The sequence below is a fragment of the Lutzomyia longipalpis genome, chromosome 2 (genome assembly GCF_024334085.1).
Source record: "Lutzomyia longipalpis isolate SR_M1_2022 chromosome 2, ASM2433408v1".
In the NCBI taxonomy this organism is placed as follows: domain Eukaryota; kingdom Metazoa; phylum Arthropoda; class Insecta; order Diptera; family Psychodidae; genus Lutzomyia; species Lutzomyia longipalpis.
In genome coordinates, this window is record NC_074708.1 from 730,268 (window position 1) to 757,028 (window position 26,761).

General features: G+C 35.2%; 3 protein-coding genes across 4 annotated transcripts in view; 2 read left to right on the forward strand and 1 right to left on the reverse strand.

Annotated features, from left to right (window-relative positions):
• Window positions 1–26,761, reverse strand: part of LOC129788401 (N-acetylgalactosaminyltransferase 7) — a 783,634-nt gene that overhangs the window by 452,708 nt on the left and 304,165 nt on the right. The window lies entirely within an intron of this gene.
• LOC129788447 (lysosomal thioesterase PPT2 homolog) lies at window positions 537–1,867 on the forward strand. The gene is made up of 4 exons (XM_055824544.1): window positions 537–784; window positions 872–1,121; window positions 1,201–1,474; window positions 1,542–1,867. The coding sequence occupies exons 1-4, from the start codon at window positions 647–649 to the stop codon at window positions 1,738–1,740; spliced, it is 861 nt and encodes a 286-aa protein (XP_055680519.1). The 5' UTR covers window positions 537–646; the 3' UTR covers window positions 1,741–1,867.
• LOC129788410 (zinc finger protein Gfi-1b-like) overlaps window positions 18,837–26,761 on the forward strand; it is a 30,250-nt gene continuing 22,325 nt past the window's right edge. The window contains exons 1-2 of one of the 2 annotated variants that reach the window (XM_055824457.1): window positions 18,837–19,505; window positions 26,068–26,208. In XM_055824457.1, coding sequence (XP_055680432.1) covers window positions 19,298–19,505; window positions 26,068–26,208 — 349 coding nt within the window. In that variant the 5' untranslated portion in view covers window positions 18,837–19,297. The remainder of the gene's footprint in view (window positions 19,506–26,067; window positions 26,209–26,761) is intronic. The other variant, XM_055824458.1, reaches the window with a different exon arrangement.

The following is a 26,761-nucleotide window of genomic DNA, read 5'->3' on the forward strand; positions in this document are numbered from 1 at the left end:
CCAAAAATGTCTCCAAAAATTCCATTAAATCCCTGAAGGGCTTCTAATTAATGAATTAAACTGAAATTCGTTTAATTTAATATGAATTATTCTAAAGAGATTTTCTTTTATTTGATTCAAAATTTCTCTGAAGAATTCATTTTTTATTGGCCGATAACTTGTCTTACTTTAGAATAAGATTAAATTTAGGGAAGACCGGGGCTAATAAAATCAAAGTAAAGAAATAAGAAAAGAAGCTCAAAACAGTTTTTTTTTTGCAAAGCGATATAGGAAAGTATTCTAGGTCATATCTAGGAGAAATTTTCAGCCCCATATCATTGAATAACTTTTAATTAGCCCCACTCTCCCCTAAAAGCAATATTATCTTGTTTTTTTGAGATCAAGATTCTATGATTTTGATTTTCTTTTGATCCATAAAAAAATCTATTTTGCTTCCTAAATTAAACCCATTGAACCCAACCACCCGAATTTACCTTGTTTGGTAAAATTCCACATTTTGTGTGGTAAATTAAATAATTTTTATCAGTGTATCGCTCAGTGCGCAAGAGGTAAAGAAACGTCACAACAGCTCTTGAATCTGCGAATCTTTTTTTCTGTGTTAGTTAGTTTTTGGAGTTTTTGGTAGTTGAATGTTTAACATATTGTGATGAATTGCTCTCAAATTAGTTTATTATTTTTATTTTCCTTCATAACTTCCTCCCTGTGCTATAAACCCGTATTCCTCCTCCATGGAATCCTCACGGGTGCTGAAAGTATGCTCATTATGGAAGAGGAGATTAAGAGGGTAAAATTTGCCAAAAAAAAATGATTTTATTGGTCTTTGTCCCCAATTTAATGTTTAACTTTGCTTTATCTTTGGGGGAATTTCCAGCTTCATCCTGGGACGAAGGTTTACATGACTGATCGCTTTGGTGGATGGTCCAGTTTGGAGAATACATGGCATCAGGTGAAGGAATTGGGCAGTGATATTATGGAGATCTGTGACATGCATCCTGAGGGCATTCACTTGGTTGGCTACTCACAGGGAGGACTCCTTGCCCGGGCAATCCTGCAAACATTCACCAATCACACCGTAAAGAATTTTATCTCACTCAGTTCCCCACAAGCTGGGCAATACGGAAGTGAGTTCATTTTAGGTCAATGAGGTCTCATTGAATTAATTTTTGTAATTTTCTCTCTTTTTTCCTCTGGCTGCAACAGCTGAATTTCTTCACTTAATCTTCCCGAGTCTCACCGCCAAGGCTGCCTTTGAGCTGTTCTACTCCTACATAGGGCAGCACACATCCGTGGGGAATTACTGGAATGATCCCCATCATCAGGAACTCTTCTTCAAGTACAGCAACTTCCTGCCCTACATCAATAATGCCATTCGCACCACAAACTCCACACAATTCCGCGATGGTTTGCTAAAACTCGACAAGATGATCCTGATTGGAGGACCAAATGACGGCGTAATAACTCCCTGGCAATCCAGGTAAAACCTCTTTTGGAATTTCATGAAGAAAAAAAATCCCAAAAAAGCCTTAAAATTGAATTTCCAGCCATTTTGCCTATTTCGACGAGAACGACGAAGTTATTCCTCTCCATCAGAGGGAAATTTGGACAAAGGACACAATTGGGCTGAAAACCCTTCACAACGAAGGAAAGCTAAAGATACTCTCCTTTCCCAATGTGAAGCATCATCAATGGCATCTGGATGCACGTGTTATTCAGGAAGCGGTTATTCCCTTCCTCGATTGATTAATCATTTTTTTTCTCACTGAGGCTGTGTGTGAATTAGACTAAAAAAAAAAAGAAGGGACAAAATTTATTTAATTTTGTCCATTTGGTTGTAATAATATAATTGCCATTGATTTAATTGGAAAAATAATTTTTCTTTTCTCTAATTTAATTTGTGATTTTTAGTACACAAATCATCAATGATTTTTCAATGATTTAGTACACAAATGTGTTTCATGCGGGTGCTAAATAGTACGTTAATGATTGTACTAAAATTATGGTGTGAGGATTAACTCAAATAAGTGGCGAAATGATTTTTATCTTTGCTAAAATTTAGTACAAAAGCGAAAATTAACGAAATCATTTTTGATTTTAAATCATTTGAAATTTTTACTGATATTTTTTTTTTAGTACAAATCATTTTTATTTGAATTTATTTTCTTATGAGAAATTGGGGATAATAAAATCAGACAAGAGCTTAGGAAGAGCTCAAAATATCCTATTTCCCAACAAGATAGAGAAAACTATTTAAGACACTTTTATAGGAAATTTTCTGCCCTATAACTTTGTCTTAGAACTCTTTGCTCCTCTATATCATTGAGAAATTAAACATTTTCAGCTTTTTCCTAAGCTTTTGGTTGACTTTATAAGCCAGGATATTTTTCAAAAATTCATATTTATTTTATTAATTTTAAAGTTTAAAAAACATTAGAAGTTACTAAAGAATGTTGATCATGATAATCTTTTGAAAGTCTGCAAAAAAGTTTTCTTTTGTAAGAACAATATGTTGAGTTGTATTGAATTTTTAATAAAATTCTTTAAATAAAAATCATTGGTTTTTGAACAATTTGACAAAGTTTTCATTATTGAAAAAAAATAAATATTACGTTAATAACCCACCCAATCCTCCCCTATTAATCGGAATAGAATTTAATTAATTCTTCCAATCGCCCTAAAAGATTAATAAACGTTCTAAATGTTTAACAAACTTAACAAATTTATTAGAGAAAAAAAAAACAGAATTAACTCTCAAAAGAAAAAAAAACGCATTTTTCATGCAGATGGAACTTTCCCTACAATGTCTGAAAAATACTTCTTGAAGAAAGAGTTTAAAAAATGACTTGTAAGCTCCATCCACGTCCTAGTAAAATTATTCATTCACTCTCGTATTTTTTTTCCTCCTTATTTTTCACACAAAATTGTCATCGGGAGCGACAGAACACACACACTTCGTGATGTTGTCACTGTGAAATTTTTAATTTTCTCCTTGCCATCATTAGCGAAAAGTCTTTTTTTTCTTTTAGAAGGATTTTTCATCTCACCAAACGAGGAAGGACATAATAAATTGAATGGAAGAAAAATTGCCACAACGAAGAAGAAGAAAAAAAAGTCGGCATCCCCTCAAACCCTTTTTTTTCTAGCATGGAGTGGACTCGTGATGAGGGGTGGAAAATCCAATGAGAGTGTGGGTGGAAGAGTCACTTTAATATTTTCACCCCATAAATCATTCACCTTTCCCGGATGGCACATGAGAATGCAATTGGGCAAGAATTTCGAGATTAGAAGAAAAATGATGAAGAACAAAACCTCGCCCCAAAGAAGGAATATATCGGTTGCGCCATGAATGTCAACCTCCTCCTATGTGATGCGTGTATTTATTGATGTTATGTTAAATGCCTTCTCTTTTACACCAGTTAAACAAGAATTTTTCACTCTCATTCGGATCACGTAAGAATTGAAGAATTTCTATTACTTTTTTTTTGACTTGGCTTTGGCTTGCAAGTGGGTGCAAAAAAGCACAAAAATCGCGCATGAAAAATGAATTTTATTTCCACCAATATGTACGTTGAGAGTCCATCAATCAGGACACACAGTGCGGGACATCAATTAATCGCAAAACGTGAATTGGACGGAAGACTTGTGGGCTCATTTCGATAAGAAATGATTTTATTTCCCAGCCTGCCCGTGAATGGGCTGGAATCACGAAAGATTGCAGAGGAAATCAGCACGGAGTGGACGCTGCGTGTGTGAATTATTCACAAAATATTCCCCAAAAGGAATTGAGTTATAAACATCAATTACCGTGAGACAATGACGGATTTCTAGGCTCTCTCTCTCTCTTTTTCCCTTTTTTCTGGCCTAGAGGATGTCTAATTTTATTTATTGTCCCATCAGTAAGCTTCTGGTGAGCTTTTCGACTGTCTTTAAGATGATCTTGAAAAGTTTTGAAAGAGCTTTCATGGAGAAGAAATCCCCCAAAAGAATTATTTAAAATTAAAAAGATTTTTTCTATTGATGGAGGCGCCTGGTAAAGTACAAAAATATTCGTAAAATCAGAGAAAATTTCTTAGAATGTCTTCCAGGTAGAACAGATGTATTTATGTTGGATTTAAGTAATTTTTCTACATAATAAACCTTCAGGAAATGAACAAATAAATTAAAATTCATGTTCAATTTTCCCACCACAGAAATAAACTAAAAAAAAATCATTTTTCTCATGCAAAAAATATTCAATTAAATGGAAAATCAATAAGAAATTGCAAATTATGACCGACAATTCATAAATAATTCACTGGAACTGTGAAAAAAGGCAAGAAAATAAGTAGAGGACGTGAATGGAAGGACCACAGAGGGCAAAACCTATAATTCCTAATATAATTAAATTAGTGCCTATATCCTCTTTCTTTTTCCCGAAATTGCCACATAAAAACTCCATCGAAGGCCTTAAAACAATCGAATTGGTCACGTGTCGCATTCATGTTGATTTATTTCCCAAAAAGAATGTTTTTTAACTAAACACACCCATACACCCTCATGGAATAAATATGAAAATATATAGCGACATTTAAATATTTAATTCTACATTGAAAGAAGCATTGGAAGAGGGAAATGATGGATAGGGGCAGACTAGGCAGAGCGGGATGGATCTTCTTCATTTTTATCACCTCGGAATTGAATAATTGAGACGACTGGGTAAATGGGAAAATTTTACAATGTGAGTAAAAGGTGGAAAGAAGTAACATATAAAACTCTTGATGACCGGTGAGGACTATTAACGGCCTGAGAGGTCAATCAAATGCTCAAGAGAGGGATGCGCTCAACCCTCATGTTAATTTGTGAAAACTTGCGTGCTGCTAATTCATCCGATTTTTGTCATTTTACCGAAGAAGCAGCAGCAGCAGTATAAAAAAAAAGACCATCCCCGGGAAATCTATTGCACTGCAAACAGCCAGACACAAATTGTCAACATGTTTGCATGTCATGGGATTTTATTTTCCTCCTACAGTTCGGAAATAATCTCGTTATTGGTCAGGGAGTAGGTAGGATAGAGCGCTGCAGCGGGGAGAGGGAAGGACGATCAGACACAACCAATTTCGATTGTGGGCGGAAAAGTGTGGGAAGGAGGAAAATGGATGTGACGTGAAATATATACCGAAGGTGTCCCATAAAAGCAAGGTATCCTCCTGTGGGGGTAGGTGGGTGGATGGGTCACTCCTCCTGTGACCTGTGAAGGAGCCCCCCATAGCATGGCCCAAGGTGTGTGTGTGTGTGTGCAGAAATCGCGTGATGTCTGCGGGTAGAACATGGCAAAATAGATAAACATCCAATAATGTCAAATCGACTTATATTCCTTCCCACAAAACCAATTCGCATCGATACGAGCCTCCCAGTGGAGTCATTTGTTACCCGATAATGTCCTTTTACCATCCTTCCATTACACTAAAAAAAAAAACACGAAGAGAGAGAAAAACGAGGAAAAACCTTTTAATGGATGTTTGTCACCGACTACGAGAAATCGAATAACGACCACACATGCTGGAAACTTCTCATCACCACTTAATATTAATGGTATTTCTTACATCGCGTCAGCTTTTGAGCTTCTTTTACGAACCTGTGAAGTGCACAGTTGAGGTACATAGTCATCCTGTTAAAATATATGTATGTAAAAGCTGTTTACAAACTCTTTCCCTTTGCATTTTCTCCACTCTTTTATAACATTCATTGGATGCAGTATCGAAGTAGGATTAATCAAACTACATGGAGCTTTCTAAGTACTTGGAGAAAATTTTTATTGTAAAAGAAAATTGGAAAAATTCAGAATTCGTTGAGTTTTTTTTTACATTTTTAAGCACGGAGAGAGACCTTTATTTTGAGAATAAGAACTTGACAATGAATTAGAGTTTTTTTTAACAGTCATTTCTCGTTAAAAACTTCTGCAATTCTTTGAAATGTTCTTATTCTGAAAAAAATCTTGTAAAATATTCATGCAAGTCTGATGAAGAGGGAAAATCGAGCTCTCGAAACCTCGCAAAAAATTAAAGCTTCTCTCTGTGTTCAAAAGCTCCCACAAAATAAAACATTATTTTTGCTCAAAAACTTCTTTAAAAAATATAATAAAGGTAATATTTTATTAAAAATGTTAAAAATTATTCTAAAAAACTTTATAATCTTAATTTAAGTGCATCCGTAAACCATTCCCATTCCATCCTCCTACATACAACGCAGCAACAGCAAATGAAAATATATATCAAACATGAAAGCATAAAGGGGTTTTCAAACACACATTGGATTCAAATTGTAGCTTCTTTGTGCATCAGGTTGCTTGTGATCCTTCTGTGAAATGCAAATTAATGGCCTGGAGGTGCTGCCCCTCATCTCCTTTTCCGCATGTCCTTGTACCGTACATCTCTCAGAGGAATCCCACATTCAATTGAATTTTTGCAAGAGGGGGTTAAAAACTTCTTTACTAAAAATACAGAGAGACTGAACGGAGGAAAAAAAAGAGAAATCCAAAAGGATTGAGGGACTCATTGCGAGAATCACACACAAAGTCACGCTGGAAAATGGTTTTCACAAGCTGATAAAATAACACACAATGATGGGGGGCCAATAGGGTCGAGAAGGGTGAATTTTCTTTGATTATACCCCTTTTACTCTTCGTCTATTTTTCTTAGCTCGCTTTTGGATGTATCTCTCTCTCACTATGCTAAATGACAAAATTAATTCATATAGCCCACGGCGAGAGATGAGAATTTAAAGAGAGAAAGAGGGAGGTAGGAAATTGGAATAAAATAAGGAAAATCTTATGTGAAATGAACACCTGATTTTCAGACAGAGAGAAACATTTTTTTTTTTTGTGCGAATTTTCCGCACAAAATCTTCAACAGGGTTAAACCAAAAAGCATCCCACACCCTCGCATTCGCATCCAAAGGGAAACTAAATTAATTCAGCAATGAACAGCTCAATTCACCCCTCTGTGCGAGCGGCACGATATAATTCGATAAGTACAGAGGACACAACATGGTGTCAATGAAAATTCCATCCGGTGTGTCAAAACAAGGAGAAAAGAATATGAACAAATAGAGCCAAGGCATGGGCAGGAGAAAAAGTCTCTTAACTCTGCCCCCCAAAACAGGCGTGCAAAGTGTGTAATTTGTACATTGGACATATGTCCTGGGCTCGTTTGTTGCCCACCATTTAATGCTATTTGACTTGAATATTTATTAATGTTTGATAGGACACAACCCCAAAATGCTAACACATGGTGTTAACAATTCGGAAATCAAATACGGTAACTAATAAATTACTATTTTAGTCAACTTTTTTGTGTGTGTAATGTAAATGATTCGCTCTCTACGGTGTTTTCCTTGTCACAGACGTCATCAAAATGAAAGGACACGAAGGACTTGAGGGATTTGTCATTCTTATTTAACGCCAATGCCACTGAATTGAGTCATTAAAACCCACATTAATTTGACTTATTTATTAACAGAACTCTGTGTCCTCCGTAGACGTGGTTTGTTGGTTTATTAAATATTTCTTCCAATAAAGAGTGGAGGCATTGTCCTTCATCCTAACGATTTTAACGGTTTAATTCGAATTTAAGATTACTTCCGTAGGAATATTCTTTGTCAAAGATTTATTAATTTGATGTAAGTTAATCACGTATAACGTCAGATTTTTTCAAATTCTCAGAACTACCTTAATGTTTTAATGTAAATTTTGAATAGTTTATTAATTATTTTCGTCTTATGAGCAATTTTGGCATTTCTTTGATAATGATTATTTTTTAGAAAAAGTTTGTAATTTATTTTCTCAATAAAACTTCCCTCCTAAACTGTGCATAACATTAATCACGTACCGTGAAGTTTAAGTAAGGTGTGGAAATAATGATAGTTTATTGGGGAATTGTTGATGGTGTAAGTGAATCCATTAATTAAGATTGTTACGACAAAATCTCCAGATAATTATCCATTCGTATTTTAATCATATCCTTATCATTTTTGGTGGCTTCATTAGGATAAATTCAGCCTAGAAAGGTGGACGTTGTGAAAATTTTAGTGTGTGTGATGTAATTTACTAATTGAGTGACTTTCTGTATGCCTAAAAATCACCCTCGTCGCATTTAGTATTACAACCCCCAATGAACAGTTCACGCTTGGTTGGGAAGTAGCAACACTTTTGCCTTTTAATCATTGACGATTGAATTGTTAGTAAGATGAAATTTCTTGACTTTTTTGTAAAGAAAATCTTAACAATTGTAGCACAGAGCTTTTAATCCTTCCTTCATCATTCTGATTTATTTCCGACTAAAATTTCATTTTACTGACTAAAAAATATAACTTACTGATTTTACAAATTGACATCAGCGCCCCCTTGTTTTTAAACGAACAAAACTTAACAGTCTTTATAGGACTAAATGAATAAATCAACTATTACTGCTAATACACAACGATATTCCATATTCATCCTCAGCCATCCTCAGTCATTCGTCATCAGACGCGTGGGAGCGTATAAAATGATGATGATGATGTTTAAATATTGCCTGGCGTGATGGTGAAGGGTTAATTTCGTCCCGAAAACATTGAGCGTGTGTGGATAGTTTATATGTAAATTTTAATGATATCACGTGAAAAATGGCACAGAGCTCGGCCACTCCTTTGCTCACAGCTAGGCGCTTCATTTTAGGTCTTTTAGGACATAGCAAAAATTACAACTCCATTGCATGTGATTGCCATCGACTTCTCGCACCCCATCATGTTGACTTTAACGTTAGAAATAGAATAATCTTTGAATAATTCACAAATTGCTGCAAATTGCCTTTTAAATGCCTTCGAACTTCTTCACCGCACTATATATTCTCAAGGAATTTTCTCTAATTTTCTTTGTCCTGTATGCTATATTATATTGTATTTAAGTTCTCCATGGGTATTCTCATGTAGGTTTGAAAGACATAAACATAATATGAGGGTGAGGTAAATTCGCCATGTGGTATTTCATGCTAATCTGTTGATCAGTAATTAGCTGTTGATGAACTTTCTTCAATTCCCATTTGAAATCAAACTAATGCGACTCATTTCAACCTTTTTCACGTGCTTCCATTCCCGCATTTTTTCCATTTCCATTTGCTCTGTTTTTTGTTGCGTTATTCGTATGAAAAGTATATTATTTTTTTCACTCGCAATGTTTTTAAACACAGGAGTGGAATGGATGAAGAATTTTAATGTAAAATAAATGATTTTTACTCTAATTAGTTAAAAATATTTCAAAGCATTGTTTTCTTATTTTCACATAAAATCTTTTAGGGTAAAATTAATTTATTCTTAAACTCTTTTTAATTGTCCATTTAATTAAAATTCATTCTGAAGGCGGAATTTCCATGCATTGATTGAGATTGAGTTAAAGAGAAACGCATTTTCTCCTAATTCACCCCTGTCCAAAGGGTTGATTAATAAACTGAAGAGTATATCGTGCTAAAAGGGGTTGAGTTTAATCCATATAAAATAGTATATGTGCGGTGCTCACCTCTTTTTTTCTCCGACTCATGCAAAGCAGTAATAGTAAAAGATTATGTGGAAAAATCTGAATTATCTAATGGATTTTTGAGGTGATTTATGTCAGCATTGGGACACGCCAAGGTGTCATCGATGGTGAAGTCCTGTGCGTGGCTCTTCAAACTTAATTAATTCACCATTCATAACCCGCTCTAGTTCTCCTACAAATTACTCTCGGGACTCTCAATGTGCGGGAGCTCTATCTAAAAGGGGTTGAATATTCTATTTTTTTTCCTGATTCCAACTGATAGTGAAAGAATATCCTTTCTACCATAATAATAATATTTCTTCCCATTCTTTCCCCAAAAAGTCACGCTAAATATTTTTCTGCTCTGATTCCTCGCAACTAAAATGCATTAATTATTATTTTTCTCTTGGTCTCTGCAATGTATGCCCGCGTGAACGTCGGTGAAAAAAAAGCCCTTCATATATGCTGAATAAATTACAAAATAAATGAGAATTTTCCTTTTTGCAACATTAATGAGTAAAATGGATAATAAATGTTTTTCCCTTTTGGCGTGATGTGGTACACACAATGCATTTTTAAAAAGGGTCCTCTCTTTAGCATTTAAGCGAAACATTCATAATTCTGTATACTCTGTTGTTTTGTTAATTAAAATAAATAAAATAAAATGGAGAAGAGTTAATTTTCACTCCTGTTCATTTACATGGATCATGTTTGTGGATGTACCAAGTCAAAAAGATCCCCAACTTTTCACTTCCAAAAGAGGCTTTTACCCAAAAATTTCTTCTCGCAATTTTATGCAAAATATCTACAATGCAAGGCATAAAGAGGTTCTTTCATCCCCCATCTGGTCAATAAAATCCACCCCCCCCCCCCTTAACTCTATCAGCGCGTGTAAAACCTCGTGGAATTAAGCATTATATATAAAGTAGAGGAAAGCAGAGAAAATCGCAGAGTGAAAATTAAATGGCCACAAGGAAAATTGTAGAAATTTTCTCTCTGCACAAACATTGCGGATGAAATTTCTGTATACCTTTGTGCACTTACAGGGAAAGCAATTAAATTAACATGAAGCATATAATATGGAATCTCTTTTATTCCTTTAACCCATTTTCATTCCACTTGCAGTGTTAGCTGTATGATGGGAGGAAATGTGAACAATATTTGCAAAATTTTCCCTTTTTTTAAGCCTTCATAAAATTTATTTATTTGCAGATTTTTCTTGTATTTTGTATTTCAACTGTTAAATGAGGAAGAAACCCTTTGAAAAATTTTCCTTAATTGTTTTTTATGAATTTTATGATTTTTAATTATTTTTTGTGAATTGAAAATATGGGGAAAATATTGTAGGACAAAGGGAAATTCTTCTCAAAAGGTTTTGGTTGAAAACAACACCCCATCCCTCTGGAGAAAAACCAATTTTCCAATACTCTCACAGCGCCAATTGAAAAGCAATTGAAAAGTCGCGCGGGAGGAAAACCACCGTCGAGGGATGGCAAAAAGGCGGGAAAATCGTGCAGAAGATGAAATTGCGCGGGGAAAATTTATATCCTTCCACCAATATTGTTCCACCAAAACGCGTTTAACCCCCATATCGATGGTCCCATGGGAGAGATGCAATTCAAATGACTGGCTATCGCCATATTTTCAGTTAAAACATTCTCCCTCCTCCCACAAACCCACACATCCCCTTGCTGAAAATCATTTAGTGGGGTGGCGGCATACAGAACATTTTAATCTTCCCATTCTGGAAGATTTTCCCGAATGTGGCACAAAATATCTCGTGGCTTTTTCACACCTGGGGAACACGGAGATTCGAATGGGAAAAAGTTGGTGATTGGTGAGCTTTTGATGTGGTTGGAAGTACAATTGAGAGAGTTTTCGAGAAGATTGCAACTGAATTCAAAGTGAGTCATTTGTGGAAGTATTTTTCAAGGGGGTATGCAGTGAGGTAATTTTTGGGCATTTAAATTTTTTTTCAGAGAAAAAGAAAAGAAAAATTCACTTGCACAGCATTTCCCTTCAATTTTCTCTCAAAAATATTTTCTCTTTAGGATAACAATTCCTTCTAATCCTTGTAAGCCAGTCTAAATAGAAGTAAAGACTTGAGGGGTGCCAAATGTACAACCCCTTGAGAAAACAATAAAAGCTCCTAAAGTGTGATACCCCCCACAGAATTTTCATTTCAATGTTGAACGTTATTTTAAAAAGGGTTTCAATTTAAACTGTTACGACGCCACATTAGAAAGAATGGTGTTGAGTAGAAAATTTCTTTTCTCCCATGCATAATTATATAGAAAATTCTTCTACCAGCAGTGATGGCTTCTTTGGGATTTATCTTGCAGAGGAGAATTGCCTCCAATTTCGCATTTTATTGAATCAGCGTGAAAAAAACATGGATTTTCGCTAGCGTTGGTGTATCAAAATACAGCATCAATGGAGCAAATGTGAGTGGACAAAAACCATTCTGGGGAGCTCACTAATTAACCTCATTTAGGAAATATATCTCAGTGTATTTGCAGCATTTGCCAGAGAAAATGGGGATTTTTTGAAAATTATTCCCATCAGAGAGGGATTTAAAAGAATGTGCAGCAAATGCTATATAGAACGATTTTAGTTCATTCTTCCATGCCTAAGAGATCTGAGAGCTCTCATAGTCTGTGGTGGATGCTCTTGTTAATTGAGATTTATAAAAAATATTTCTCTCTCACTCAAGCATAGCTCGCAAGTGCGAAAAATATTGTGAATCATGACAATTTTCACACAGCAATTCACTGATGACACTCGCAATTTTCCGGGGGCGTGAGAATTGTATGCAAAATATAGCTTCCAAAGCAAAATCGAGCTAATTAACTAAACTCTGTGTGTGCTGTGGAGTTTTATTGCTTAAAAATAAATACGCAACTCATATGGGAAAAAGTGTTACAACTTCCTCACAACAATGCATAGAGGAGACATGACAATTTAGTGCCTTAATTGTTGATTGAGGGAAATAAAAAAGCGATACTCCCGAGGCGAACAATTTGATGATTGCGCTAGAATTGATGCTCAAAAGTTGATTAAATTGCCCCGATGACATGTAATTTTCAATTAACTCTTTCAATTTTTTTTCCTTATCTCAAGAGTAGCCAATGGGAAGGGCGGAAGAGGTGGTTTCAGCAATGGAAAATCCTCTATTTAAAAAATTAAAATTATTGTCTTTAAGTTCATAGATTGCAATGTGAAATTTTCTCAACAGATAGCGCTGACACAAAGTAAGGAAAATCATTAATTTTTAAGTGAATGAAAAATCGGATAAGCTCTGTAAGGCAACCTCCTTGCCATTGAGAAAAGTCGATGGGAAAAGAAACAACTTAATGGTAGAAATTCATCACAAATTAAATCCTCAATATGAGATTCATTAAATCTATTACCCCCATCGCTGGGTGTGCAATAAATTGTGAAATTTATCTGTCCATCTGCTGCGCAAAAAATAGCCGAGACTAAGAATAGAGAAGAATCTCTCTTGCCTTCTCCGCAGATTCTCTATAAAATTAGAAATTGTATAATAGACGAAGAAGAAGAAGATGAAAAAAAGATATTCTATTTCTGTCTCAAGTTATGCAGTCAAATTATAAATCATGCTGAAGAGACGCGATCATTTATGCATATATTGACATATTAAATTTTTAGTGATGATGTCAGTGTATCTCTCTGGCTGCAAATGATTTGCCAAGTCAATTAATTCGTTTCATGAACTCATTCACGCCAAGTGAGTCACTACGCGCCACTAGTCTGCACCCATCCTCTAATCAACGCATCCATTACGCGCCACAATCTGCGCGGGGAGATTTCACATGGAGATCTCGCCCTCTCTCTTCATGTTTATATTTTTCTTTTATTTTGCCCAAAGAAATCTCTCCACACATTGTGCAAAGCGGGACGATGGGATAAAAAGGTCGTTGCAATTTTTATGACCTTTTTCCCTGCTGGCTCAATGAGGGTCTTGCCAGTCAATCATTTGCGTCATCACACTGCAAGATCATGGTACGATCTTCCATCCAATTAGTAGCAATATAAAATGTTGTAAAATGGAATCACTTTTAATTGTTTCAACTCTCGTGTATTAAGTATTAACATGAAGATGGAATTGACCAGCAACAACCCTCGTTTTACAAATTCAACCACAGAAAACATAAAAGCGCATTAACACTGGTGGAAAAACATTTAGAGACATTATTCGTAAAGAAAGTGGGAGAGGAGAAAATTTTCTTCATCAATTAAAAAAGAAAAGAAATTTTCCTTATTTTGATTTATAAATTTTGCTTAAAATTTAAGACAAAACCAGCCGAAATATTCTTTTTTATTTTCAGTCCAAGTCAAAAAGCCATGGTGATGAGAACCGTAATTAATGTAAAGTGGATGCAGAAAGTGAAAATTAATTTGACAAAAATACCCTCAATTATTAATGCCTGAGGAAGGAGAAATAAAGCTCCGAAACGTCGCAGAAATAATAAAAGAGTATTTTCTAAAGGTCAGATCCCGCGTTTTGACTCCCACAACATTTGTAAATTGACCGAATCTCCAACATTCTTTTTTTCCCTTCGAGCCTCAATAAATCTTCTATGGAGTGTTTTCGGAACACAACACAAGGAAATTATGAATCGCACGCAATTTTTGGAAGCATAAACCACTCACAGAAAAATTATAGAAATTCACTGACACATGAGAACTGCAGAGGAACTATGAAAAAAAAAGTGATAAATTGACCACATATTCATTTCTATTAATCACAGACCATCATCTCCTGGGCAAAAGAAGTTCAGGGTGTGAAAAGTTGGGATGAGGGTAAATTGCATAAAATCAACTCAATGCGATGTCCCCCTGAAACCACCCTCCCTTCCTCATTCAGCTTACAAATGATCTCTTGGCTTTCTTCTGACATTAACACACACCAGAGTTTATAAGTCGAAAAATTGCTTACATCTCGGTAATTGGATTTTTTGTTCCATTGAGATGAGCAGAAAAAAAGAGTTTGATGAAGAAAACATGTGTCGTTGCGTATGAAAAACTTCCTCCGGGAGCTAAATGGTGGCGAATTAGTTGATGATGGAACCCCTTTTTTTTGGCGGAGCTAAAATGGCTAAAAAGGAAAAGATGAAAATTAGAGAGTAAACCACAAAACTGTCGAATTGATTTAGATTTAGGAGGTACCAGATTATTTTTTTTTTGACAACGACAAAAGACTACTGTAGAAGAAAATTACAAGGAAGGCAACTAAAACCCCTTTCAATTTCACCAAATAGGGGTGGATTCACCCCTTTCTCCGCTTTGAGCCACGCTAATTTACCCTTAAATGGGATTTATCTTTTGCAATCGAACAATGAGAGAGGCAGCAAACTGGCAGATGATTCCACAGTACAAGTGGAAAATCTCTGAAAAATCTGTGATGGATATTCACGTCGAGATAAAGAATAAAAAAATAAACCAAATAGAAAATTTTCCATCATTCCTCCCTGATATGTAATTCCAAATAAATTTTCTCTGTATGACTCGTAGCCATAATTTTTTCTTCCATAAAACCACATGGAAAATCTTCACACAGAGTCCGTGATAAGGAAAAATTGTGCGCTTTTTTGTCCCTGATAACGACAATAATTCATTTTATTGATATAGCACTCTCTTATTTTCATTTTTTGGCAAGAATCGAAGATTGGAGGCGAAAAAAGGCAATCAATTTTATCAAATTATAGCCACGCAAATAACCGAAATGTAGGATTGAAGGCAGATAAACTTCACATTAGTTTTTTTTCTCCTCATTTTCAAACTCATCGAGATTATTTTTTACACCACAAAATTGCCCCTTTTCTCCCACCCGCACAGCTTTTTTTTTTTATTGCACGACTTCTTATCAGGGAGAATCTTCTTCAATTTTTTTTCTTGCTTCACCATCATGGCCCACCGCCAACCTTCCGCTATCAATTCAATAGTCATCGCGGATTGAGACAATTTCATCAGGTATTTTTTGCTTTATCTACATTAGTCTCTATAAGGTAATAAAATCACCTACAATAAATAAATCCATTTTTTTCATGCCTATTTAAAAAATTTTAATCAGTTTAGAGCACCCTTCAAAGTGATAAGAATTTCTTGCTTTTTTTATTTTCCACACACTGCTATGGCCAATTGAAAATCTTGGTGAAAATGCAAAAAGAAATAAGATTTCAATATGGAACAAAAAAAATGTGAAAAAAAGGAAACCCTCACATGGATTGACATTTGCAGCAATTTTCTTGGCTTTATTGAATTTGCTAAAAATCAATCATCGAGCCTGACTCGCAAAATTTGATGTATCGCTCTGGCTTAATTCAATTTAGACTATATGTGCGAAAATTCATTCATGAAATTTGTATTACGCTTTTATCACAATTTAAAATGAGAGTGAAAAGCTGATGTACTTTGCAGTGTACTCTCAACTTGAATCATTTTTGTAAATTCTATTTTTGACGTGAGAATTAAAAATTTGATGCTAAAAATATATTGAGCTAAATTTTCTTTGATTTTCTCTAACCTTAATAAATAAGAAAATAATCAAACTATTGATTAACTTATTCCATGAATTAATTACATATCTCCCTCCCCCATTGAAAAATCCAACGAGTTTGGGGTAACAACAAAATAATATTCTTAATCAAAGGCACAACAGAGCGATGGTTCATTTTTTTTTGGAGATTCATCTGCTCCCGCCAACATCACTGATTAAATATTTTCTGTGGGATGAAAGGAAATGGAATTAAAACAAAGAATATCATGTTGTTTTTGGTAAGAGATGACGGGAAAAAACGCGGTGCAAAGACAAAGAGACGAAAAAGAAAAAACCCGCATTTCCACTGATGACAAGCTATAAATTCGAATCAAAAGAATATTTACTTCCAATTCCACCCGAGGGAGAGTCCCAAAAAAATGTCTATCTGTGAAATATTTATCGGGATATGTATCGTACCCTCCGTACAAAAATTACCACCGAGGGAGAAGAAGGAAAAAATAAAATTTTATTGAGATCTTTCTCTTGGAGACTCCGCTCCCAATTAAATCCCAAAAGACATTTTCACACGATCTGTCGGTTAATTTGAGGCACTTCTTGAATTCTTTTTTTTTTCAATTTTTAATTTTTATAATGACCGTCAGATCTTTACGAAATGGGAAGAAAGAAAGGGTTTATCTTGAGAAACTTATTAAGAAATTATTAATTTTGCCACAAAAAATAAGAAAGGAATTTCCGTTGGAAAAGCTCTGTGTGAAAAGCTTTCCAGAGCCCCCAACATTTGTGGATTTCAAATCAAACAGACGGCCGGAAAGTAAACGAATCTGCGGGCAAAATCACCTGCGGAGCTGAAAAGCTCACCCACAGCCACCCCCTTGCGGAGCTTACAGAACCCACTTTTCCACCCTTATCGTGTGCTTTCGCACAAGCCCAGGAGCGGGAAATCCTTCTCGGATTTTCCCATTCTGACACATATCACGGCGCTTTGTGTTTTTCCACCATCCATCCTCTCACTTTAACCACTGTACCCCGAGCAGGATGGCAACAACGGGTCCGCCTCCCAATGATTGTGGTAACCAATCTCGGCACCACTCGTGAGAGCGCAAGTGTTGGATTGAAAAAATCCCTGCGTTTTCTCCAAGACTTGTGGAACGCATTCAGGGGTTGTTGCTAACGACAAGAGGCCTCTCTCTACTCTACCCTTGCATCACCACAGGCAGGGTACAAAAACAGGGGAAATTTCTCTCCTCACAGAACTATCTCTTCCGCCTTTCTTTAATCCTTTTATTTTCTTCAGCTTTCTTTCGTTCCTTCCCCCCTCCCCCTGTAAAAGGGGAGAACACTCAGAGAAAAAAATCTATTTGTCCATGAGGAAAAGAAGTGGTGTTGTTACCATTGATTGGGAAATAAGTCCGCTGATTGCTTGAGACATTGCTCACTTCTCCCTAAATCAAAATGATAAGATTAACGCACAACGGTGTTTCCACCTCTCATAAAATCCAAGTGCTCCCCATAAAAAGCCCCTTATCATTTTCAATCACTTTTCCATATTTGAAATTGGGTGATATCGCTGAGCCTCCACGCACCATATATATTTGGGATTGTAAATAGATCGAAATCAATTATCGAAATCAATGTTGGGTCGTTTTTTTTTTCTGCCGTCTCTCCCACCTCCTTTTTGCTATTTTGGTTAAGTGTGTGGCTTTTTTTTAGAGAACATGCGATGCTCTAGTGCGCCACTTGACATTTTCAGGGTTATTTTTCACGAAAAATATTGGAGTTAAAGTGAATTTTCTTACATCAGCACATTCCTGGGGTGTGAGCAAGTGCAAATTATAAATTTTGGCAATTTGGAAGTAAATCAGAGAAGAAAAATTTAGAATTGTTTGAAAAAGTTAGGTTAGAATTTTCTTTTTTATTAAATTTTCATTTCGACCGTTAAATTTTTTTATTGCAATGAAATATATAGAGTCAATGAAAGTCAAGAGGATTAAATAATACAAATTATTCATAAAAACTATTAAAATCTGTGGAAATTAAAATTAAAATGATTCTTCCATTTAAAATTAAAAGGGAATAGTATCTCTGAGATTTTTAGGAATAATAAATAATTCCCTTTAGGTTTTTCTTTACACTTAAAACGTTTTAACGGAAAATTTGACACCATATCGCATTTTCAAAAATAAGTATTTATCAAACGGTTGCGAATTTCCTAAAACTATTAAAATGTCAAGAATCTTTTTCCGTGAGCAAAGAAGAATATTATCAAACAAACTATTTTCATTCCATTTTCTTCTGAGTACAAAACAATCTATCTATTCTTATAGTGTGAGTATAGAGTGAAAAAGCATAAGTTGTACTACCCTGACAAAATGGGGGAGACAAAGCGGATCTTGAAGAGGGTTAAGCTATAATCTTTTCCATTTCACTTTTCAGCTTCATTTCATGGCATTCCCGATTGAAGAATGGCGCTCCTCACGAGATAACTTTCGTGGCTGCACCACACAAATCGCTTCCGTTTCTTCTCCTTCGCGCCACTCACACTCGCACGCTATCCCTCGTGCGCCGCGTTCTTTTTTTTATTCATTCGTTCGTCTCATGCCGGATACGGGAGTGATTTTCTCTGAGTGTGTGAATCCGTCGACCGCCCAGAACAAACACTGAGACACGAAGTTTTTGGGATTTTTTGCACCAGCCGTTCGTTTCAGTGTATTTCCAGCGACGACATGGAGGGGATTTCCACACTGAAAGGCGGAGCTTGAAAATCTGTTGCTCTTTCTATCTGTCACACTCGCCGTCAGCAATCTACCATGTCCGCCAAGCTGGGCAACGAGCGCTATCACTGCAAGATTTCAGTATTCGACGTGGTTTTGCCCAAAACGGGTTGCGGGTGAGAATTTAGAGAAACGAAAGCGCGCGATCTTAAAACCGTCTTTATTTTTTTTTTAATAAAACCCCCAAATGCGTGAGTGAGACAAACCTCTGAGAAAGTGACGATGAGACAGACAATTGTTCAGGAAAAACTCCAGAATACTGATTTGTGCTACTAAATGCTCAATTCGCAAAAGTAGTGTTAATCCGCGCTCCTACCGCTCAAGTCATCCGTACATGACTCGTGAATAAGCTCCTTTTCATCGCGTGTGAACCACAAGGGTTGTGCATCCCTGAGAAATGCTTAAGAGGATTTTTGGGACTTTTATTTGAGAACTTGAAGAGATAAATTAAAAAAAAATATATTAATTTTAAAATATATTATGAACATTGCTGACCGGAAGGAGAGAATTGTTCTGAAGATGGAAATTGGGGAATCATCAGTGCATTTGCCACTTGATTTTAGTGTCAGTGAAAAGAACCATTTTAGCAGACAATTGAGTAGTGAAGCCAAATCAATGATGCTAACACAGCAGAATGGTTCAACATCAAGTGCTTTCAAAGTAGTTACGCCAAAAGGGAAATCCGACGGTAAGTTCAAACTATTTTGTAGTTAGAATTTTGTGAGATTTAAAAAAATCTTTAAAAAAGCATTTTTTTTAAATTCATTTTTTTTCGAATAAGTTCTTAGTTAATGTAAGGAGGTATAAAATATAGAAGAAAATCCTCCTTGAATCTAAAGAAAGGACTTTAATCATTTTGTAGTTTATGAAAGTGCTAAGAATTAAATTTTATTACTTTTAGCAGAAGGAAATCTTAAGAAATTTTTCTTGGTAATATAAAACATTATTTCTAACAAAATCTAATATTAAAATGTTTGAGCTTTTCAAATCGGATAATTATTTAAATAAATCGGAAATTTTCGGTTAAACAAATAAAACTGATAAAGCCTTTAAAGTCTGATTGATTAAGGCATATTTTACAATATTTCTGAATATAATAAAGTTTATTTAAGTTAAATTAAATTGCTTTAATTTTAATTGTGTTTAAGACACGTCACAAATCGTAATATTTTTATTTTATTTTTATGCAAGATTCCTATTATCTAAAACAGTTTAAAATTTGACTTAAAACAAGTTAATTTTTTACGTTTTCTCTGCAGTTTTTTTTTTAGCAAAGTTAATTTATTTTATTTATTTAATTTATTTAAAAAAAATGTCAAATTCATATAATTCGAAACGAAATAAATGTTCAAAACCTCCTAAAGCTCATAAATTTCCTTTGACTTTGGGAGTTGCAATGGGGTTGGTATGTGCCCCCAAGGGACCATTCTAAAATTGAGCACATATCCTTTGAAAGTCTCTTCGGGATGGGCCACAACAGAGTTCACAAGGAAAATTACAGAAGCAATTAGAGACGTTCTGGGAGATGTTGTGTGACACATTTTCCGCATCCAAAGAGTGCAACAGATGGGAGAGGAAAATACTTCGTGATGAACTTTCATTGCAAACTTCCAGAGATGTTGTTGTTGCTGGGTAGGAAAATGGGAAACCAAAGACTCCACCCCAGCTTCATATAGGGATGTGTCCACTCGGAAGGGAGAGAGGATGAGGTGGAGCACATGATGGCCAAATCCCATGTCAATTGCATTAGGCAAAAGGGATTTTGCATTTGAAACCACTAATTAATCCATGTGTGCGTTTCCCAAAAACCACTTTAAGCCATCCTCCCCCTCCTGTCCGTCACCCACCCACATACCTCATTCCGCGGAAATAGCAAATTGAAAGCTCAACCACACAGGCACTGAAAGCTTATTGTTTGAGCTTTTTTTTTAATTGCAAAAATATTAATATTTTGTCACAAACAGTACCCAGTTAATTGGGACATGTGTACGGGCGGGGGTGTATTTTGATAAACAACACAGATGAATTATAAAAGGGAAATAATGCATGGTGTGAGAAATTAAAAACACAATCCATACATATTTATTCATGTAATCATAAATCATGTTGCATATAAATTTCCCAATTGAAAATATTCGAGATATTTGTAGGTATACGTTTCTGTAGTTAATTTATTTTTGCACTCTGTATGCAGAGATCCCCATGGGATATGAGAAAATAATTCGCATATGATTTTTTGCTTTCATCCCTGATCAAAAAAAAGTAAAACCCCTCGGTATCCCCCAAATATTTGCGGGGGTTGATATAGGTATTTATGGAAATTTCAAATGCAAGAGGGAATTTTATTCGATAATTCCCCAATTATTTCCCAAGAGAGATACTTTTGTACAGGATTTCGCCTTTTCCAGTACGAGAAAATGTGGATTAAAATCAATATTTTCTTTGCTTAGTGTGGGGGTGCCAGTGGGGTAGTACACCGTGTGCAAAATCTGATGTTCTTCATGAAAAGAAAAAAAAATTCAGGAGCTTTCAGGAAGCTTTCATTATTTCTTTTGACAAACTATATAAGTTTAATTAATGAATTTTTGACGGAATTTTTGTAGAATGTTCTTTAGGAGTAATTTTCTCCTTCCGGGGACGTCAATAGGGGATGCGGGTTTAAAAGAAAAGAATACTTTCCCAAAGCTTTCGGTGTTTCACCACGACTTCTTCAGTGGTAAGATTGTCAGTTATTTGAACCCTTGTCAATAATCTCCTTTGCTTTGCAAAAGGAAAGGAAAAATTGAGAAAAATCGAGTGAAAATTCCCTGCCAATGTAAAATGCCAAGAGAACTGACAATTTTACCACTGAGGAAGGCGTGGTGAAACGCCGAAAGTTTTGGGAAAGGATTATTTTCTTTTAAACGCCCCCGGAAGGAGAAAATTACTCCTGAAGAACAAACTATATAAGCTCAAAAAGCAACCTCCAGAATATTCTTTTAAATGAATTCTATAGTTTATTTTCTAGATGGTTTTCCCCTCAACGTCCTGCCCATCTTATGTGCTACATATTTTTTCACTCTCTCTTTATCCTTGTTTTTCCTCTCTAGAAAACACATATAATATTTTTTTCCTATAAAATTCATCACCATCAGCACACAGATATATCTGGTTTAATTTGTCAAATAGCAAAGCCCAGTGCGTAATTACTTTTTCGTCATTTTCAATTAACTCCATACCATGAAAATTCCTAGGGATTACGTCCATTTTCCCTTTCCAAAAAGGGAAAAAATTGTCCTCTGTGTGTGGAAAAACTCCACAAGAGTGCGGGGATAGAAAAACTCTTTTGCGAGCAAAAAAAAAGTGTCATACGGATGGATAAAAGTTGCACATAGTGAGGATTTATCAGCAAAGAGAAAATATCATTACTTTTCCTCCCCGCACTTTTTTTTCTTCCAATTTTTCCACGAAGTTCCTCCACATATTGTGAAAAATCATCATTGAGATATTTTTAGCGACATCCTCTCATGTGAATTCCTCATGATTGAGATTATCAGCCGTGGAAAAAAGTGATTTCGCTGTGTTGCGAAAGATTTTTTTTGTTATCTCGTCAAGAAATGAAAAATTCAGCCATATGAGGGGCGAGAGAAACCAAAAAAAAGCACCGAAGCAATTGAAATTGTTCCAACGCGCGCAATTTATTAAGAGATTTCTCAGAGGGATTCACAGTAAGTCCCATAAATTATGTTGTTATGCGATATCTCATCTAAAAAATCCATCGACAATTTGGCTCCCAACACCCACGCCCGGCGAACTTCACGTGAAAAACAAATTCAATTTTTCGTGGGTATTTCGAAAGCTCTTTTTGGGCTTTTTTTTGGGAAAATTCCTCAATGAAACCATACCAATATTGCGATATATTTTATGAGGAATTCTTGCTTCAATTGGTTAATTAGTTGCTGGCGAGAAAACAAAAAGAAACATACGGCCACATATGGTGCTCTTTCACATTCGAGATTCATACAAAACTGGCAAAAAACTACAAATCTTTGACATTTTCAAATGGACCAAGTGTAAGACATTAATTATGCGTGAAGAGTAAGATATGAAAAAAAGTAATAAGGGGAATCTCTTTTAGAATCATCGCAATGTGTTATGCAGGGAGAAAAAAATGTAATAAAATGCCGGAAGACTTTGCTGTGTGCTCTACAATATCAATATATTTTATAAAATCTCCTTGTTGTTCTATAAAGTTTTAAGATAAAGAAAAACGTCGCTGGAATGCGGAAAAATCATTTTATAATTTTTATAGCTTTTAGGGAGATTTTATGATTGCTCACAATTTGTATAAAATTGTCAAGAAGCGCCCTAATCTTCCTTAAATGCCTAATGGGGTAAATTTTGAAAGATTAACAGGTTTAGGGGTTGGCCTAAATCTCTCACATTTTATTACCATTCGGGGTCAATCTCCAAGCAAAGCTTTTAGCTACAAAATGGGAAACTCTCAAAATTACTCTCAAAGCTCTTTGACATTTCCTCAACAACTGTCAACGTTAGTAACTTTCAAAATCTGACGGTTTCTTCCAAACAGATTTTATATAGTTTTACCAGATGCTAATCGCTAAAACCATTTGAAATCAATTTATCGGAAATGCTTCTGCAAAATGAATTAATAATAATTGATTAAAATAAAAAGTTTAAAAGATCATGACCCAGAAATTATAGGTACATTGTAGGTAGGCATCGATGAACTGCATTATAATAATAGTTTGCTAGCGATATAATTGGGGGCTTCTGGTGTGTGAGTAGAGTAAAGTGGTTGAATAATTCATTGATGTGCACCATGAGTAACGCACATGTGGCACGTGTATATTTTAAAGCGGAAGTGTTGACCTCTCATCCAAAACACCATGTAATGACATTAAGTGCTTGAACTCTTCACCCACGGGAGGATTTATTGTGATGTACTGAGTCTTGCGCAAAATCTATATGGGTAAAGCTATATAGAGAAAGACTCTCGTTAGTCATCCACCCGGCATGTATGATGTTCCCTTATTGGTGGCATTATTGATGGGCCTATGTGTCGCGTGCTATTTCCACCAAAAAAAAAACTGTTCCCATTTTCTTTGGATGATTTAAGTTGTGAGTGGCGTCATTTTTAATTGTGCAATTGAATTGAATATTAAGATAATCCCCAAAAACCATTTTCACCCATCAATCATCTTCTTGTGTGTGCGGTGAATTCGGTGTGCTGGTGCCGTGCATTGGTGAGGAGAAAAGCCATATTCAAATTGGGTATGACCCCAATGACTTCTGGGGTTGCCCATTTAATTGAATCCAAACAAGACGACACAGTCAAATTAGTTCCCATAGCAGTTTGATGCTTTCGATAGTTCATACACTATACTATTTAATACAAATCAATAAGATTTATTTTCCCTTTTCCACCCTCCCGCACGTTTCTCTCTCTCTCTCTCTATTGATGCTCTTTTTATTTACTTAAATATATAAGCCATATAACAAATTGACTTCATATTTTTCTAATAGGATTTAACCTTTACCCCCCTTCCCATTCACCACTGAGGAAATCTTTCACGTGCGGAAAACATCTTACATGAAGAAGAGAGAAAGAAAGAAAAGACGATGCGATATGACATTGGTTCACATTAATAAAATATAAGATAATTCTGATTTGTGTCCACAAATTGATTTTCTTCCATATGACTTCTTCTCTTTGCCAAAGATATATAATACGATTTGGTTGTGTTGTAATTGAATCAACGAGAAAATGATATAAAACATTTATAAAAATCCTAATACGGCGGCCCAGAAGAATTTTCTTCCACACAGGAAATTAATCGGCAAAACTAGTGGCGCACAAAATGGATTTCTGTCATCACCATAGCATATTTTGGGCATGAATTATTTCTGTATGTTGTACTTGATTCTTAAATTTCACAAAATCTTCATCCGGTACTTTGGGAAGCTCAGCAAAAAATTGCTCCAAAGACGTTACTCGCATTGAATGGGGAGAATGCTTGAGGAAAAAAAGACCACATGTTTGACGAGAGAGTTTTTATCTGCGATTTTTGTAATGAAACTCGCAAAGAGTTTAAGCGGAGCTCTGTTGTAATTTAATAAAAATTAGTTTTTTATGAAAATATTTTCGATTTACGATTTAAATAAAATTTCAAACAAATGTCAAAAAGCATGACATTAGCAAATGTCAAAAACATGACATTTATTGCTTTCAACGAGCAAAGCCGACCGCTCCCGAACTTTGAATTCAAACACTAATTAAGTGTTTTTCGCAAATAATCAACTGTCACCCCAAAATCGCTCAATTTTTGGCACTAATTGCCCAATAATTCACATTCAATTCATCAGGATGAGCATTTAATTGAATTATTGGATTTCAAAATCATAGATGTGACGTATACGCCTTGTGAGACTCAAAATAAATTGAACAACCAAAATAGCTCGCTCCAAGTTTAGAAGAAAAAATTATCCAAATGAAGCATATTTGTTAATTTTTGGGCAGACAAGCAAACAACAATAAAAAAATTATTTCTTCTTCACCACCATAAAGAATATTTTTCGTGGTGGACAATGCTTAATTAATTCAGTTGTTATGTTCCATCGCGCATAGGAGAAGAGAGAAATTCGTCTTGATGAGTCAAGAAAATTGACAAAAGCCTCAATCTCCGGCGGCGGCGGTGTCGCCACGCGATGTAAAAAGATGAATCTTAAATGGTTAAATGACAGAGTTATTTGATATTCACATGATTTACTGAGCAGCAATCAAAATTTTCCTCCTCTCACCAAGAAAAGCAACGCAACCAAGCCAAGCTTCGGCCTTTTCAGTGTAATTAAATCGAAGCATTTTTTAATTAAAATAGATTTTGAGATTAATTTTTTCCTCTCTCAGTTGATGGTGTTTGTGTGCCTTCACCAATTTTCAACGAAACTGCGCTGAAAAAGGGAAATTAAAGGGACGCCAATGAAGATTACACAGTCATGCCTCCTAATGAAAATTTTATTAATTCCATTGAATCACACGCAAGTGGTGATTGTTTTTGCTGGTTGTGGCAATTGAGCTAGATTGTGTGATGGAGGATGTTTTCAGCAAGAAAATATTATCTTCTTTGCTCAATCACGGATACGATAGTGTTTGGTTTTATAAATTAATTGGGAATGCTTGTTGATTATTTTTGAATTTAATTTATAGATTTTGAAATTAAAAAAATATTTCTTTTGAATTTCTATTTCAGTTCTCAATGGCGGAGGAATCCCATTACTTTTCAATGGAAACTTCATGAATCCATACAGATTTATGAATCCTATTGCACCCCGAGTTATCGCTTCTGGGATTACAGATCTAACTAATGGCAGTGATGGACAAAAGTGCAAAGGTAAGATCCCCAAAGCCGAACTTGAAAAATTATAAATTAACCTAAGATTAGGAATAAGATATTAGTAGATAAGAAAAACTTGAAATTAAAAAATAGCCAAAAAAATTTAGATTCACCTTAAAAACCTAAAGTCTAGATTAGTTAGAACTTACGTTACGTTAAATGGGGTTCGGAGACTTTCATCTCCTGTGCACTGCGGCCCATGTGGGCCTATTGTGCATTAGTTAGAACTTAAACCTAGAATTTAAAAAAAATTAGGCCTAGCTTAAGAAAATAAATCAAGCTTAAATTTCTCTGAATTATTTACTCTAAAATATTTAAGTCGTATCTTGAATCAGACTTAACCTGTTAAGCTAGGCCTAAGCTCTTCATTCTAGACTAACTAAGTTTTTCTAAACTATATAGACTTTTGTTATTAAATCTTTATTGGATTTAATTAAAATTGAAACAAGCAATCATTTTTTTCCTTTTTGCTTTTTGCAAGTGTGCTAAAATCGCGATTTCATTATGATACAAGAGAGGGAGAGAGAAGAAGTTTAATGTTCAAGTGCGC

What these genes read in the sequence shown, in the direction of transcription:
- LOC129788447 (XM_055824544.1), top strand. Translation starts at nt 647, where the DNA reads ATGAATTGCTCTCAAATTAGTTTATTATTTTTATTTTCCTTCATAACT. An exon ending in ACAAGCTGGGCAATACGGAA is followed by an intron (nt 1,122 to 1,200) that starts GTGAGTTCATTT and finishes TGGCTGCAACAG; the next exon opens with CTGAATTTCTTCACTTAATC. An exon ending in ATAACTCCCTGGCAATCCAG is followed by an intron (nt 1,475 to 1,541) that starts GTAAAACCTCTT and finishes TTGAATTTCCAG; the next exon opens with CCATTTTGCCTATTTCGACG.